Source organism: Schistocerca nitens, chromosome 4 (genome assembly GCF_023898315.1).
Source record: "Schistocerca nitens isolate TAMUIC-IGC-003100 chromosome 4, iqSchNite1.1, whole genome shotgun sequence".
NCBI lineage: Eukaryota > Metazoa > Arthropoda > Insecta > Orthoptera > Acrididae > Schistocerca > Schistocerca nitens.
In genome coordinates, this window is record NC_064617.1 from 108,215,854 (window position 1) to 108,232,592 (window position 16,739).

The 16,739-nt window shown below is 39.1% G+C and overlaps 1 protein-coding gene across 4 annotated transcripts in view; it reads right to left on the reverse strand.

The window, feature by feature from the left end:
* The window catches only part of LOC126253382 (NADPH-dependent diflavin oxidoreductase 1), an 86,947-nt gene that overhangs the window by 41,180 nt on the left and 29,028 nt on the right, over positions 1 to 16,739 (reverse strand). Inside the window, exons 2-6 of one of the 4 annotated variants that reach the window (XM_049954673.1) lie at positions 16,185 to 16,250; positions 11,586 to 11,718; positions 11,188 to 11,338; positions 9,763 to 9,999; positions 3,633 to 3,887 (exon numbers count right to left, since the gene is read on the reverse strand). In XM_049954673.1, coding sequence (XP_049810630.1) covers positions 3,633 to 3,887; positions 9,763 to 9,999; positions 11,188 to 11,338; positions 11,586 to 11,718; positions 16,185 to 16,250 — 842 coding nt within the window. Of the gene's footprint in view, positions 1 to 3,632; positions 3,888 to 9,762; positions 10,000 to 11,187; positions 11,339 to 11,585; positions 11,838 to 16,067; positions 16,251 to 16,739 lie in introns of all 4 variants that reach the window. The other 3 variants (XM_049954672.1, XM_049954671.1, XM_049954670.1) reach the window with 3 other exon arrangements.

Here is a 16,739-nt window from a genome sequence, read left to right on the forward strand (position 1 = left end):
CAATTATGATAAAATTTGCCTGACCAGCCCTAAACAAAATTACAGAATAGTCTTCTGGTCTCTCCTCAATTGATAAAATGAATTTGGTGCTGAGTTGTAACTTAATGGAAGAGAAATAATCAAATACTCATAACACAATGGAAGGTCTAGCATTATTATGAAAAGGGTAGATTGTTACTCATAAAGATGATACATTGAGTCACAGATAGTCACAGACAACAGACTGTTACACATTGGGCTTTTGACAAAAGCTGTCTTCAGAATCAAACAAACAAACAAACAAACAAACACACACACACACACACACACACACACACACACACACACATACCTGGCACACCTCAAGCGCGCGTTGTTTCTATCTGTGGCAGTATGGCTAGAATGCAACTCTCGCATTGAGCAATAGCACCAATCTGCAGTGGGCCAGGAAAGGGGGAGCCATAACAGGGGAGGAAGGGGGAGAGGGGGCGCGATAGAAGAGCACTATCTGGCAGAGCATATAGCATTGTCTGGCTGTGGGGCAAGGAGCAGGGTGCAGACGGGGCAGGGGGGAGACAGTGGACCTGAAAAAGAGAGGAGTGGAGCAGGGGAGAAATTCTAACAGCTGAACATTAAAATAAAGTTTTAAATTTTCAGTTCTTATCACAGTACAGAATACCAATATTGTATTTTCATTGGTCGTCCGTGCAATTAACTGACACATCAGTTTCAGCATTTTTTATGTTCATTTTATGGCCGAAAATCATAACAGACAGAGCTTCGACTACAAGGCCTATCTACAATGAAAATAATGTGAAAAGAAGGGCACTGCATGCTTCCTTGTAATACCAGATTTTATTTACTTTCAGTCTGTTACAGTATCTATACATGTTATAAGAGTGCTCGTGACACTAGTAACAATTGCAGAATATATTTATTGTGGATAGATTCTTGTAATTATGTGTCTTAATGTGTCTTAATTTTCAAACAGCGCAAATCAAACATATGCTAGCAGAATTAAAGGCATTGCTTTTTTTTTTGTAGAATGGAGTTCTTAAAATCACAGTTATTGTAGCAGTGAATAGACTCACAGTAATCACATAAAATGTGAATGAGTCATTCTCTCCCCGTATATCTTAAGACATTTCAAACAGATACGAGACGTGTCGCAGCACAGGCAGACAGCTGCAGCAGTACCGCAAGCAGGGCGCTTGATGCAATGGGGTGCTAAGTTGACAGGTTGGCCTGTCAGCTCGCTGGCTCCAGTCTGGTAGTCTGCACTCAGCTGGCCCGGTAAAATGGCCCACAACCCATAGAGGCCATGCTGCAAGATACGGGCTGGGCAGGCTGAAACCAGCACCGTGCATTACTCTACTGTACACCACAAGCATCACACATTGGATCATCCTTATGCTGAAGCAAAAATCCCACAAGTCATAGGGCTGTGTCCTATGTGAAGACGAGTGAAAAGGACGTCGTCCCATCTGCTTGCCTCGAAGAGGTACGCCGTGGCCATGTTGTGTACTTTACCAGATGTAGCTTATTGTCTGTCACTCATATTTCTATACACATTCACCGCCATTATTTCAGGGTTCATTATATTTTTTCATGAGGTTAAAATTCCCATATCATACTCGGCTGCTAAAAGTCCACTAACCGATTAGTTCACTATATTCTGCATGTCATCATCACTTCCAAAATATTTCCTGCCTAGGAATTCATTGTACTTCATGAACAGGTGGCACGCACAATTTCGTTCTTCAAAACATCTCTTATGAGTGGCAGACAGGTGAGAGAAGTTTCATCATGCACATTTCTTCATCCATTATTGAACATTTCCCATCACTTTTTCACATTTTTTTCATTCACTAATAGGGTGCTATACAGTTTGATTGGTTGGTAATACATTTCAACTTCTAAACATTCAACAATAGAACAACATATCCTTTGCAGAACTTCGTATCACAGATTTCACTTATCAGATAAAGCACAATAACAACTTGTAAAATACAGGAAAGGCATCCACCTATGCTCTGGGAATTGATGCATGGAGCACAGAAACATGCAACAGAAAACAGCACCCACACCAACCCTTGAGCACCAGCCCTTTGTCTCTCTCTCTCTCTCTCTCTCTCTCTCACTCACTCACTCACTCACACACACACACACACACACACACACACACACACACAAACTGCACAGACATCCAAATGCACACTTCCGTGGCCATGGCTAGAAGTCCCTTCCATGGAGCCAAGCTACCATGGCCATTGCCCCTGTAGTAATGATCAGTCTCTCTCCAAATGTGCCAAGAAACTCCCTGAGGCCTTCACAGATCAAAATTACCCTCACAATCTTGTCCAGAAACAGATCTTTGTCTTATCTCTCCACTCACCTACCATCTCCTACACTCCCGCCATCTGGCCATGAAGGATCGCCTCTCATGACTCAGTACCATCCAGGGCTGGAGCATCTGAATCACATTCTCTGCCAGGGTTTTGACTACCTCTCATCGTGCCCTGAAATGAGGAATATCCTACCCACTATACTCCCCCCCATCCCTCCCATAGCAGTATTCTACATCCTACTGAACCTATGCAATAATCTTGTCTGTCCTCACTCCACTCCTGCTCCCAGGAATAGACCTAGATGCAAGGCCTGCTGCACACGTCCTCTCACCACTGCCGCCACCACCACCGCTGCCTACTAAAGACACGTCGCAGGGGTCTCCTACCCTAGCAGTGTCAGGACTACCTGTGAAAACCAAGTGATCAACAAAATAAGCTGCAACCACTGTGCTGCTTTCTACGTGACTATGACAACACACAGGCTGCCTGTCCACATGAATGGCTGCCGCCAAACTATGGCCAAGGGACAGCTAGGCCACCCAGACGCTGAACATGCTGCCCAACATGTGCTTCACTTGACTGAGTGCTTCACAGCCTGCACCATCTAGATCCTTCTTACCAACACCAGCTCTTCCGAATTGTGCAGGTGGGAACTCACTGTACAACATATCCTTTGTCCCGCAATACCTTTGGACTTAACCTTTGCTAGTCACAGTCCTCCACCTACCTATCACTTCCCTGGTCTCACTCCAGCACTACACATGCTCTTCCCCTTCTCTACTTCTCTCCTTTCCCCTCTCTCTTTTCTGCTCCCTCCCCCTACCCCAACACAGTGCCCCAACTTTTTAACAGCAGCTCTTTCCTGTCCCCACCATGTCCCTGCATACTCTAACAGGCAGCACACCACCTTTCCCCACCCCTACCCCCTATTGCCAGGTATCCCTCATCCTCTTCCACACCCCACACTGCCTCCTTACCGCTGCCACCGCCACCACCTACTCCAACAGTTGTATCCCGCAAACTGGCCACTGCGGCAGAGACAGTGGGCATGTGTGTTTGAGTAGTGCTTGTGTGAATGTGTGTGTGCTTTCTATTTCCAAAGAAGACTTTTGGACCAAGAGCTTAAGTGAGTAGAAGTCTTGACTTTGTCTGTGCAACTCAACACCACCTCTATGTGGTGAGTAGCAATACATAATTTTCATAATATTGTTGCAATTCCAACCTGGACATTCCATTGTTCAAAATATTTGTATAATTTTAACACATTAAATGCAAGGTTAAAAACTTAAACAATATTTCACTTACATGGGGTGAAGAAGCTATAGAGAATGCTCTCGCTTTAATAGGTGTAAAAAGCTCAAATAAATAATCGAGAGGGATTTTTGATGAAGTATTGGGAAAGTCCTGCAAAACTTCCAACAAAGTTCTCCGAGGACGATTACAGTAATTAAATAAGTCTTCCTGGCCTTCTGAAGATGCAAATTCCTCCAACTTTTCTTTTTCCAGCTCTAACTCGGCAAGAAATGCCATCAGCTCAAAGAAGTATCGCCTGGGAATAGCCTGCAAAAAGACCAACTCTTTGTTAAATAAATCTGCATACATAGCACAAGGTTTATAGTTATAACAGGTACTCTAATGTGCAAGCCACAAAATACCATTTTTCAGCATTTCGACACAAGCAGAATTGTACATTATTTTCAATCCTAATAGATTAAAAGTTTATTAAAACAGTCGTACAATAAACATTAAAAACATTTTGATGCTATATTGAAAGCTTATAAGGAAATTTCCAATAATAGGTAAAATAATGTATATGTGTTTCACAAGAACATACCACATTAAGTGATAGCTGGATTAACACTAATACATTTCTGAACGAATTTATGTCACCTTTGAAGCCACATTTCCCAAAACAAGCAATTAGAAACAGTCACGTAAGCACTGTCAATAAGTCATGGATCACTGCAGGAATAAAAACATCCTGCACAACTTGTAATGATCCAAGGAAATGTCAGCGCTACACTCTTTACTGTAGCATCCTAAAGAAGGTAATAAATAAGTAAAAAAATATGTGCATTAAGTCTGAAATTGATAAGCCTGACAACAAAATATAAACAATATGGAATGTAATAAAGTGCAGGAGGGGGGAGGGGCACACAGGACACCCATTGAAATTAAACAAAGTACCAATATTGTAAAGAAACCAGAAATGGTTGCAGAAATCTTCAGCAGGCACTTTTTGTCAGCAGGAGAGAAAACAGGCTGTAAAGGTTCTGTGGACGAGTCATTGGCTCTTCTACAGAAAGATATCAGCAACAGACCCCCACAATTACCCTTACCTCATGTTACAGTAAAAGAGATTGAAAGAATTATTACCTCATTAAAAAATAAAAAGTATGTCGGTGTGGACAATATTTCCTGTAAAATAGTGAAATATTGCTATAAATATATAAGTCCAGTCTTATGCAACATATTCAATACATCTCTGCTAGAAGGAATAGTCCCCAACAGGCTAAAACTAGCTGTAGTGATATGACTCTTTAAAAAAGGTGAGAAAAACAATGTTACAAACTATCGCCCAATCTCCCTCTTAACCATCTTTTCAAAACTTCTTGAAAAACTCATGCACAGGTTGATTGTCAATCATCTTAGCTTCCACAATATCCTAAACAAGAGTCAGTTTAGATTTTGTGCTGGTCTTTCTACAGAACAAGCAATATTCTGTATCTCCAACCAAGTTCTGGAAGCCATGAACAAAAAAAAAAAAAGTCTTCAGTAGGTATTTTTTTCTGACCTCTCAAAAGCCTTTGATTGTGTAAACCATCTAATCCTTTCGAAAAAGGCAGAATATTATGGTTTGGGTGGTACCATTGGTTCGTGGCTCCAATCATACCTAAAGGACCGAAAGCAGACTGTGCTGCTGAATGGCTCATCCAGAGAACCTGCCTCATCTGAGTGGGGCTCAATAAGTTGTGGTGTGCCACAAGGATCTGTTTTGGGTCCACTGCTATTTCTCATCTTCATTAATGATCTCCCACTTTGTTCTGATACAAACAGTAAATTTGCTCTTTTTGCAGATGACACTACAATTCTAATTGACGATTTTACAGACAACAATCTTGAACAAACTACGAATAAAGTTTTCAATGATATTGTAAACTGGTTTTCTTCAAATGATCTCTCACTCAATACAGATAAAACCCATTATATGATATTCCATACTCCACAAAGGAATTTGGAAGAAATTAACATTAAGTGCAGATGTCAAGAAATACAAAAGGCTGTGGTTACAAAATTCCTGGGTGCTTATATAGACAGCAAATGTAACTGGTCAACACACATTCTTCACCGTTATAAAACACTTAGCTCAGAAATATTCTCACTATGGGTTATTGCTTCAGTGGTTGAAGTAGACACCATTAAGGCTTCGTACTTTGGCTATTTTCACTCATTAATGTCATGCTATTATATTTTGGGGGAACCAACCTCTCGCAAAGAAAATTTTCACTGCACAAAAAAAAAAGCCATTAGAACAATGAGTAGTGTCCAACACAGGCACTCTTGCAGGTGCTTGTTTCGAAAGATAGGGGTCCTAACCACCTCCTCATGATATATCTTTTCCTTGTTGACATTGTCTGTAAAAACCCTTCTATCTACATAGATAACATCCAATTTCATGACTATAACACAAGAACCAATAACAGTCTGCACATTGAACTGAAAAGCCTCACTATGGGCCAAAAAGGAGCTTATTACTCCAGCATTAAGCAGTTTAATGCTCTCCCACCACACATCAAATGCCTTCACAAAAGATTGCCAGCATTCAAACAAAATCTCAAGGAGTACCTGAAAGAGAAATCTTTTTATACAGTTGATGAATATGTGAAAGAAAATGTATATAATCACTAAATTAGTAAATGTTGTAAACTTAGTATAATTAATTTTATTTTAAGTACTATCACAGGCATATGACAATTATTTATTAGTATTCCTGTATTTCCTTTGGAATATATAGTTTATCTTTACTTCTGTATATATTACACATCCTTAACATGTGAAACAAAAATGTTCTGTTAACTGAATGTGCTGTTGTTTAGCTGATATCTTATTTACATTGTATCTTTTATTTATGTAAGATATATTTCAACTGTGTACAATCTGATACATTCCTATCACAGATACATTACTCATCCTTAACATGTGAAACACAATTTTCTGTTAATTGATTGTGCTGTTGTTTAGTTGATTTTTATTTACATGGTATCTTTTTATTGTATTTATACAAGTTATATTGGAACTATGTAGAATCTGACACGTTCCATATCCTTGCGATTCACAGAAGAATTGGGTTGTCATTAATCAGACTTTGAATAGCAAGTACGTAATTGTACAATTGCAAAAGGCTTTGTTAAGCCTGGTTACCCAATTAATAAATTTGTTGCTTGCGAGAAATGTATTCCCCTCCGTACTTATTCCAAAAGTAACTATTTAGTATAAAGGAAGATTGTCTTCAGAGTGAGATTTCTGTTGAGGAATTTCAATTCCATGGTCAATAAAGTTGAAAGTAACCCTTGCAGCAGCTTAGTCAGATATAGGCTGAGATGGACTCCACCTGTGAAGTTGACTAAACATGTTCCACCTTTGTTTTTATCTTTTCTTGTGCTTGTAACATATGAGGCCATCTCAGCAAGTGGTGTGAAAGGCCAGCTCCTCCTTTCTAATCTTCTCCAACCTACCCCTTTTTTTGCTCTCTAAGGAAGAAACTAACAGTTCTGATAGATAGGATGGATTTATAACACTTTTATGCTTGTCTATTTGCAGTACTTAATTTCCACCCATTGAGCAGCCACACTGTCTCACTGTAGTTTTATAATTTTCTCAAGTGGATTTTCTTTCTCATACAATTACTCCATTCTCAGAAATAATTAAGCATGCTGCATGGGGCTAAAGATTCCTCAGTGCAGTGCAGTGTCCACTGTACAGTCTGGTACCTGTACACATGTTATATGAGGTCTATTCAAAAAATTCCAGAATTTCATCCACAACATTTTTCTATGCTTACCTTTTACTTATTATGTACTGTCTCCTTTGAAATACACTCCACCACAATTTATACACTGCTCCCAATGCCGTTTCCACTTCCAGAAGGTGTCTTTATGTGCCTTTTGCTTAATCGTGTGAAGTGCCGCCTGCAAATTTTCTTTTATCTCGTCTATTGTTGCAAATCTTCATCCTTTCAAATGGGGTTTTCAACTTTGGGGGGGGAAAAAAAAAAAAAAAAAAAAAAAAAAAAAAAAAAAGTCCACAGGGGCCAGGTCTGGAGAGTACGGTGGATGAGGCAGCATAGTGATTTCATTTTTTGAGGAATAGTCACACAACAACGAGGATGAATGTGTGGGTCAATTATCAAGATGCAAGAGCCGTGAATTGTCTCGCCACATTTCAGGCCATTTCCTCCTCACAGCATTTCATGACATGACCAACTGAAATGTTACATTCTTCTGCAATCTCTCTGACAGTCAGTCTTCAATTGGCCTGCACAACTTTATTGATATTCTTGACATGGGCCTTGTCAGTATATGTCAAAGTGCATCTTGAATGAGGGTCATCTTTAACTTCCGCCTGGTCATTTTTAAATCGTGTGAACCATTTGTAGCACTGAGTATGACTTAAGCACCCATCAACGTAGGCTTCCTGCATCATTTGGTGTGTGTCTGTAAAAGTTTTCTTCAGTTTCACGCAAAATTAAATGCAGACACATTGCTCCTCTAACTCTGCCATCTCAAAATTTGCAAACTGTGTACTGAACATTAACTAACAGGCGTACAACAATGAAATTTCTGGCAGTTACACATTAAACACGGGCGTATACACAGATGTCAACTGCTCCAACACACCACTGGCATGAAATTATGAATGTTCTGGAATTTCTTGAACAGACCTCGCATAGTACGAGTGATGTGCAACAGTGCATTCACAATGTCATGCTAGTGTCCTGGATGGTAATGATGCCTCTCAAGACAATAACACGTTTACCACCACATGTGTCTTGTGTGGGAACAGATGAAAAGGAATGGCATCATCTTGGGTGAGACTATCATCGCATCATCTGCTGTGCCAGGCAAGTCTCGATCCTGCTGAACACTTGGGACTTTGTAGATAGGTGTCTCCTCATTCAAAAATTTCCTGACCTTTACAGAGACAGTGCCTGTCATATCATATGCATGTAAGGCACGCCAAAAGACTGTTTTGAACATCTCATTCCAACAATGTCATGTACAATTTGTGTTCCATGGAAGATAAAAGGAGCACCAATATGTAATTTGCTGGGTCTTCACAATGTATAGAGGTTCCAAGAACAATTCAGGATTGTAACATCATAAAACTACTGTGTGCCACACTGAATGGCACCTAGTTATTTAGTTAAACTGAGTTTGTTACACATGGATGACAGTAAATCAGTATCTCCAGAAGAGAGAGTAGTGCAGTTCAAGCATAATTCCTTTATTATGGAATTTCCGCATTATTACTGCGTAAATTGTATGGTGCATTACAGTAATGACTGAGCATTCTCTCTAAGTAGTACTACAGCCAATGATGTGAGACATTCTACACATTGTTACATATGGAATGAATGAACTTTAATTTTCAACACCTGAAAATACTGCACTTCATTCTTAACATTTTTTAAAGTTTCAGCTACCCAGAGACAATGAACTATTTCAAGCAACTACTAACATGTCATATGTTTCAAACTTTCATCAACTAGCTGAACCCCAGTAAGTGCACATTTCTGCATCTCAGAAAGGTCTCTCTCTTCATTCAGCAGTTATTTTGCATATTAGGATGTTCTCGGTTAAGGATCTGTAATATACTTGTAAATTTTATATCATCAAGTGCAATGTTGCTGGTGAGTTCTCACAACTGTTAATAAGTGATTGTTTGCACAAATTCTAATAACATTATCTGTTTGATTCTTACTTTTGAAATTTTCTTAGCATCAGTTTATGTGGAAATAATTGAGCTACCAAATGAGTGGAGCTTATTCCATGGGGTAACACAGATATACTTTTTGCCTGTCAAAAGCAAATATAATGTCTTCTCTTACTCTGAAACAGAGTGTGCACTATTTTTAAATTTTCAGACATTTTAAAATGAGATTAGTATTTGACCCAGCACCTTGCCTTTTGCAGTTAATGATATTCCACTATCTAGGCACAGTTCATGATTCGCCCTCACAATTTTAATCTGTATGGAAGTTCAAAATATAAACTCAAATGTTTCACTGTCAACAAAATTTTCTCTAGAAATTTCTAATTGGCATATCCTGAAAATTGACAGAATATATTACCCAAATCACATTATGGCATGCAGTCATTTTTAACACTCTTACCCGTAAATTATTGAACTTCTAAAAGTAAGTAAATAATCTTACACTGAGGTCCAGAAACTGTTCAACACACTTCTTCATGCTGAATGGTTTCCTCAGCAGAATCGGAACTGGAACATCAGGACTCTTTTCTGTTACCGATACAATAGAATCTGGATCAAACTGCGGCAGTAATTCAAAGAATTTCTTTACATTTTCTGCAGAGTTATGTGGGGTTACCATTAAAACATCACCTGGGTTATATGTAAGCATCGATGTTGAAAGACGCAGCAGTCTCACATCCTGTTACACATAAAGAAATAAAAAAGAGAGAAAGTCAAAATTAACAAACAATTATCTATGAGCTCTTAAAATTGCAAATAATTTGAATTAAAATTGTTAAATTAGTTTTAATATATAACACACAAATGTAAGCAACACAGACATAATATCTGATATCAGCAGAGCATACGCAATACAACAAATCTCACCTTAAAGTCTCATAATAGCCACAAAGATTCTATGTATAAGCACCAGTCTACAAACTTTCAAGTAAAATGTTTATAAGTTATTTCAGAGTATGAGGATACTTATGCACACATTTAACACACACTCTGAAATCAACACAACTGATCCACCCCCCCCCCCCCACCACCACCATCTCCCCCCACCCCCACCCAGAGAGACCACTCTTATGACGTGCATCACAAAAGCTCAAGTAAGATTTTATTTATCAGGAAGAAAAAATTGCACTTCAAGGTGTCAGTCAAATGTAAGTATAAACCAAAGTAGAACATCAGGTAGTTGTTGAAGCTATAGTCTGATCTCTGACACAGCATGAGTGGACAGCTTCGTTAACTTTTCCATGCTCTCTGTGTCACTAGAGCACCAGCAAATGAAATTAACTAGCTCTTACAAACACATTTCTCTTTCTCTGCAGAGAATTTTCATGTCACTGAAAACCCAATTTCAAACAAACTGTTTTATGAAAGTCTTTTAGGAAGAACATAACAACAAAGGCAATTTCTGCACATTATGCCCTCAACTGAGCCACCCCCAAAATTTATTTGCGTCTTCCATAATTGAGTACACAAAGTATTTTTGACCAGATCCAAAACAAAAATCTACAGTTACTAAGTTTGTAGATAAGCAACAGCCCTTCTCTATGAGAAACATGTGGTTTCCATCTAATGGCTGAAATTCAACAAACTGGTTAGGTGCACCACAACATTCTGTGCATCTACTGAATATTCTCACGGATGTGCCTATAAATAAGGTACATCACTCTCTGCACTACATGCATAGGCAAAAATAATGACCTCTTTCCAGCATCTTATCAAGTTAAATGTGACCCACTTGGCAGCTTAATTTCACATTTCAGGAAACTGCGTAATCTTTCATGAAGCCCTAATAAAAATTATCACTTCCTTTTATCTTTACATCACAAAGAAACAAGTGAAGAATACCATTTTTAAAAAAAACTAAACTAACCTGAAAGTGTGATTCAGATGTTGTTCTGTGGTTTTCAATAACAGAAGCTTTGATCAAATTTTCCTTTATGATGAATGGATCTTCTGTGCCCTGTATCATTGACATCAGTCCCTTATGTAAATGCTGTGATGTTACACACGTCACAGTCCATCTGAAAGACATTAATGAAACACATTTCTTCTTAGTTAATTAGAAGCATCACTGTCTCCTTCAAGAAAAATTAAAATTTCAGGACTCACAGACCTATGAAAGCTCAAGTAGCAACGAAACAACTAACTTTTTCCAATAAGCACCTGTGTCAAATTAACAAAAGCCATCTTATATTATGCAAAATGTAACTGTTATAAACTGCTAAACACACAATAAGAATTAAATGCAATGTTTTCTGTCATAGTTACCTTGGTGCATATACATGGCTTCTGTCCAATGGTTCTGCACCTTGGGGTAATGGAAACAAAGTGAGCAACTTGGCCCACAAGTCTTTTAGCCATGGGTCCACTACAGCATCCACACCCAAGTCATGTTGATCATCTGCAAGTCCAAGATTCACTATATTCTTTCCACCAAGTTGTAGCAAACGTCGATAAAGTTTCTTCGCAGCAAAATTGAATTTGGCATATGAAGAATCACCTAAGCCCAAAACAGCAAATCTGGTGAGAAAGAAGCAATATGTACAAGAAACACTTCCAGAAATGTGTGACTGTACACTGAGAGCAACTGAATTAGGGATGGCTGCTGTGCATGAGAGAGAGCACTACAGTTATCTCACAACTTTGTGAATGGAAGAATCCTGTTCTCGTGTGATCACAGTCCCATCTTATATTGCACTGGCTTTCCAGGTAACGGTAGTTAAATGATGAGTTGCAGAGCAGCAATTCATCCACTAATTCAGTGCTGGACAACTACACGAGTGCATCCACACCATCCACAATGATCTTTTTTTGACGGGGTGTACAGGGACCACTTCCAATATGGTTCTATCTGTTCTGAATAGAGATTACAAGACACAGAGATTAGCAGGGGTATAAGAACATAAATACTGAATTATTGAAGAGGGGACTGGGGTCAATCAAACTAATGTCATGATACATATTGCTTAATATTATCGAAATAAGTGCAAAATAGTGAAGCCAAAACCCAGTGGGTTATAAGTCAAGCCAATGATGGTATTCTTCAGATGCAGGGATAGGAAAATTATCTTTAAATGATTACATGATGAATTATGTGAAAGAAGCAGTTTTTAATGACATCTGAAAAACAATAGTTTTTAACAAGAATTTCCTTTGCTTGAGAGTAAAGCCATTTGTGAATCTGAGAGTGGCACTTGATTAATAGTGGCTTTATGCAACAAATTCCTTGCCAGATACTAAAGTAAATGCACTTCTTGTAGAAACAATAACTGACAAAGCATGCAACAGCGATTTGATGAAAATCATTTTCTACCTAGTATGTCCATGAAAATTCCTCTTCACATTAACTGTATTCAAAGCTAAAACAGCAGTCACAGCTTTAGTATTGAAGGAAAAGATTTTTTTTCTGCGAATGCACTGAAGCTTCTAAATAAGGACAAATCCTACACATTGAAGTGAAGCAAAATACTGAAGCAAAGACCATAAAAGATCTGACAGACCTAAATCACAAAATGTTTGTATCTCTATATACTTGCTTATATAATAATAAATTACATAGGAAAAATTCTGTATGTACAGTCCAGAAGGATTATTCCTCTGTAATTATCTGGGTTGGTTTTACCTTCTATTTTAAATAATGGATGGATTATTCCTGTGGTCCAGTGCTGCAGAATTTTCTGTGGGATCCACATTTTGATTAGATGTTGGTGGAGATTTACGATTGCACGTCTCTCTGCATTTTTCCCCGACTTCTGCACAGATTATACATTTGCCACTTACTGTGTAATTTTTTAGTTCACCACATTGAAGGTTTGAGGATCTATCAGATTAGGGGAGGTTAAAACTGATGTGTCCATGTTTAGGTCAAATGTATCTTTCCGCATTAATGTTGAAGGGTCTTATTTTTTTTTAAAGATATCTGCCAAAAGTTTTATCATATTTTTTTGACACAATCACTTTTTTATGATACAATCAAAACCAGTTTCTGCTTTCAAAGGCTATCTTGATTTGATAGGGCAGCATTCGATGGACAGGTGTTCTCGTCTTAGTTGACAACGCATGAACACTTGTTCATCGAATGCTGCCCTTAGCACCTGAAGATGGCCTCTGTACACGGAACCAGTTATGAATGTATCATAAAAAAGTGACTTTTGTGTGTGTGTGTGTGGGGGGGGGGGGGGGGGGGCACGCACACACACGAGGGGTGGGGTGGGGGTGGGTGGGGGGAAGGTCAATTAATATTCCACAAATGGAATGTCCCCCCCCCCCCCCCCCCCCCACACACACCAAGAAAGAGTCGTGTGACATAAACGTAAGTTGGTAGGCATGTTTCTATGTCTGAAAGATGATGTCTGTTCAAATTTTGCACCAGACGCACGGGAATGGCACTAGTAGGGCCATTATGAGGACACAAATCAGGTTTGTTTTAAATAGACAATGTAACGATCGTCAGCATTGGTTACCTTTGAGATTGGATGTGATGAGCTGATATTAGTCAAGAACGCCTTTAAGGTGACAAAGAAGCCATTATCAACATCTCATTGAGTTTAAATGAGATCATGTAATAGAGCTATGAGAACTTGGATGCTGCTTCTGCAATACTGCAGAAAGACCTGGCAGGAACGTAGCCACTGTACATGACTGCAGGCAGCGGTCGTCATGAGAATGTATGGTCACAAAATGACCAGTCTTCGGATGCCCTTGTGGCTCTAAGGAGAGGGAAGCTAAGGAGAGTGATGCCCATGGTGTTCAGCATATGGCTCTGGTGCATCATAACGCATCTGCAGCAGCAATTGGCACCACAGTGACACAATGGTCTGTTACAAATCGGTTACTTCAAGGACAGCTTTGAGCCAGACACCCTGCACTGTGGATTACACTGACCCAACACCATTGACATTTGCAACTTCAGTGGTGTCAAGCAAGAGGTCATTGGAGGGCAGGGTGGAGGTCGGTTGTGTCTTCTGATGAAAGCTAATTCTGCCTTTGTGCCAATGATAGCTGTGTGTTGGTTAGGAGGAGGCCAGTTGAGAGCCTGCAGCAACCAACCTGTCTGTTACACACACTGGACCTAGGTCTGAGGTGCCATTTTGTATGACAGCAGTAGCACTCTTGTGGTTATCTCACACACCCTGACTGCAAATTTGTATGTCAATCTGGTGATTTGACCTGTTGTGCTGCCAATCATGGACAGCATTCCAGGCTTTTTTTCCCCAACAAGATAACACACTCTACATACCATTGTTGTAACCCAACATGCTATACCCAGTGTGTCGACACGTTGCCTTCGCCTGCTCAATCAACAGATCAGTCTCCTACTGAGCAAATATGGGACACCACTGGACGACAACTCCAGCATCATCTGCAAACGGCAGACAAGAGCAACAGGCAGGGAACTCCTCCCACAAACTGGCATCCAGCACCTTCTCAACACAATTTAAGCTTGCATTCAACAGTCTGGCAGTTACACTGATTATTAATGTACTGCCTGCAATTACATGTGGTTTGTGGTGGTGGAGTGCAGTTGCATGTGGGGGGCCCTCAGGAAAGGTTCAACAGTCATCATACTCACAAGAGGTTTGGTTGTGTAGTTTTTCTGGTCTACCATCGCACCTAATCAACAGCCCACCATCTATCACTTAAATCTGGCACAAATTCACTGTGTATACAGTTAGGCAGTCACACATAAAAGAAGAATGAATGAAAAGTATCTTCACTAGGCTTCTCATCTGCCGTTAATTACTTTTGATGACATGCTTCTGTCCACTTTTCTCACTCTGATATTGGAAGGCTTTTCTCCCCATTTTTGTGTTTCATAAGTTAACGTTCTTTATTTTCTTCAGAGTGGGGCCCCACATAGCCTCAAGAAATTTGAAAAGTGAGATGATACCACCAGGCTGTGTTTTAAATTACTTTATTCACACTACTAGTTTCAGACACACTCCATTTTTAAGTGCATCTATGATAACAGACGTGGACACATTGTTGTCCACTCATTAAAAAACCACGTGCCATGCATACCTGTGCACAGCATGGTCATCTCCTAAAATATAGGGTGCATGACATGCAAAGTGCTTTCGAGAATTACAACATTACTGTATTATTAAAATGTTAAATCAAGCCAGAAGCAGCAGGGAAACAAACCTTGTAATGTTTGCTACAAATCACACTCTATGCACTTATTCATATGACAGTCATAGTGCATATAGTGTGATTTACAGTAAACATTACAAGGTTTGTTTCCCTGCTGCTTCTGGCTAGATATAACATTGTAATAACACAGTAATGTTATTCTTCTCAAAAGCATTTTACATCATGTGCACCTTTTATTTTAGATGATGACTGTTGACAACTATGGCTGCATGCAAATATGCATGGCATGCGATTTTTTAACAAAATGATGATGATGTATTCACATATGCAACCACAGATGCACTTGAAAATGAACTGTGTCTGACACTAATAGTGTAAATAAAGTAGTTTGAAACACAACTTGGTTGAGTCACGTCACATTCAAATTTTTTACCATACTTTGCTTCACTTTCTACTCCTAACATGGAAAGCCCTTTACTGGAAGCACAATATCCACCCCTCATATACGTGTAACAGGAACTGCAGCTGCTGCATCTTGTGCTTGTTACTGTATGACTTTTACATCTTTAGTTTATTAAGTGGTAATTTCACAGACATATTTGTAACACTATTACACAATTAGAAGGTAAATAATATTAAAGAAATGACAATAATTACCTTACAGCCTGTAACGAATTTTTTGGGAGATTTTTTCTTAACAGAAATTTCCAAAATTGTTTCATATTATCAGGCTCTTCACCTTGCCCTGTTGTTGAACAAACAAAAACCACTAACCGTTCATATATAAGCTGACTGACAGGATAATCATCCATTGCTCGCACAGGACCCATGAAGTGATATCTGGAAAGCAATTTTCAATAATTAAGAGATTCACATTGTTTATTTATTTATTTTGCATATGGCAATACAGCGACAATATTTTACATAAGTACAACAATATGTAAATGAAATGTATAAAACAAAACAATGTGTAAATAGTACATGTGTAAAAAAAAAGGATAAGGTACAAACACACAAAACAAAATAACTACACATTAAAAGTTGGGCAAGCCTGACTAGAAACTCATTCATATATTTAAAGCTCAATATCTAGATTGCACAGCCAATCCAAAGCAGAGGGTTTCACATTTATAACCTCAGAGATAGGTCCGGCGTATCTTCTTAAGGGGCATTCCTCAATAATATGGAGGACGTTCTGTTTGGGTGCTCCACAGTCACAGGCTGGTGAGTCGCATAGACCCCACTTGTACTTATATGCATTGCATCTTGCATGGCCAGTTCTGATACGGTTTAATTTAGTCCAGGTACATCTCTTCAGGTCAAAGCTCG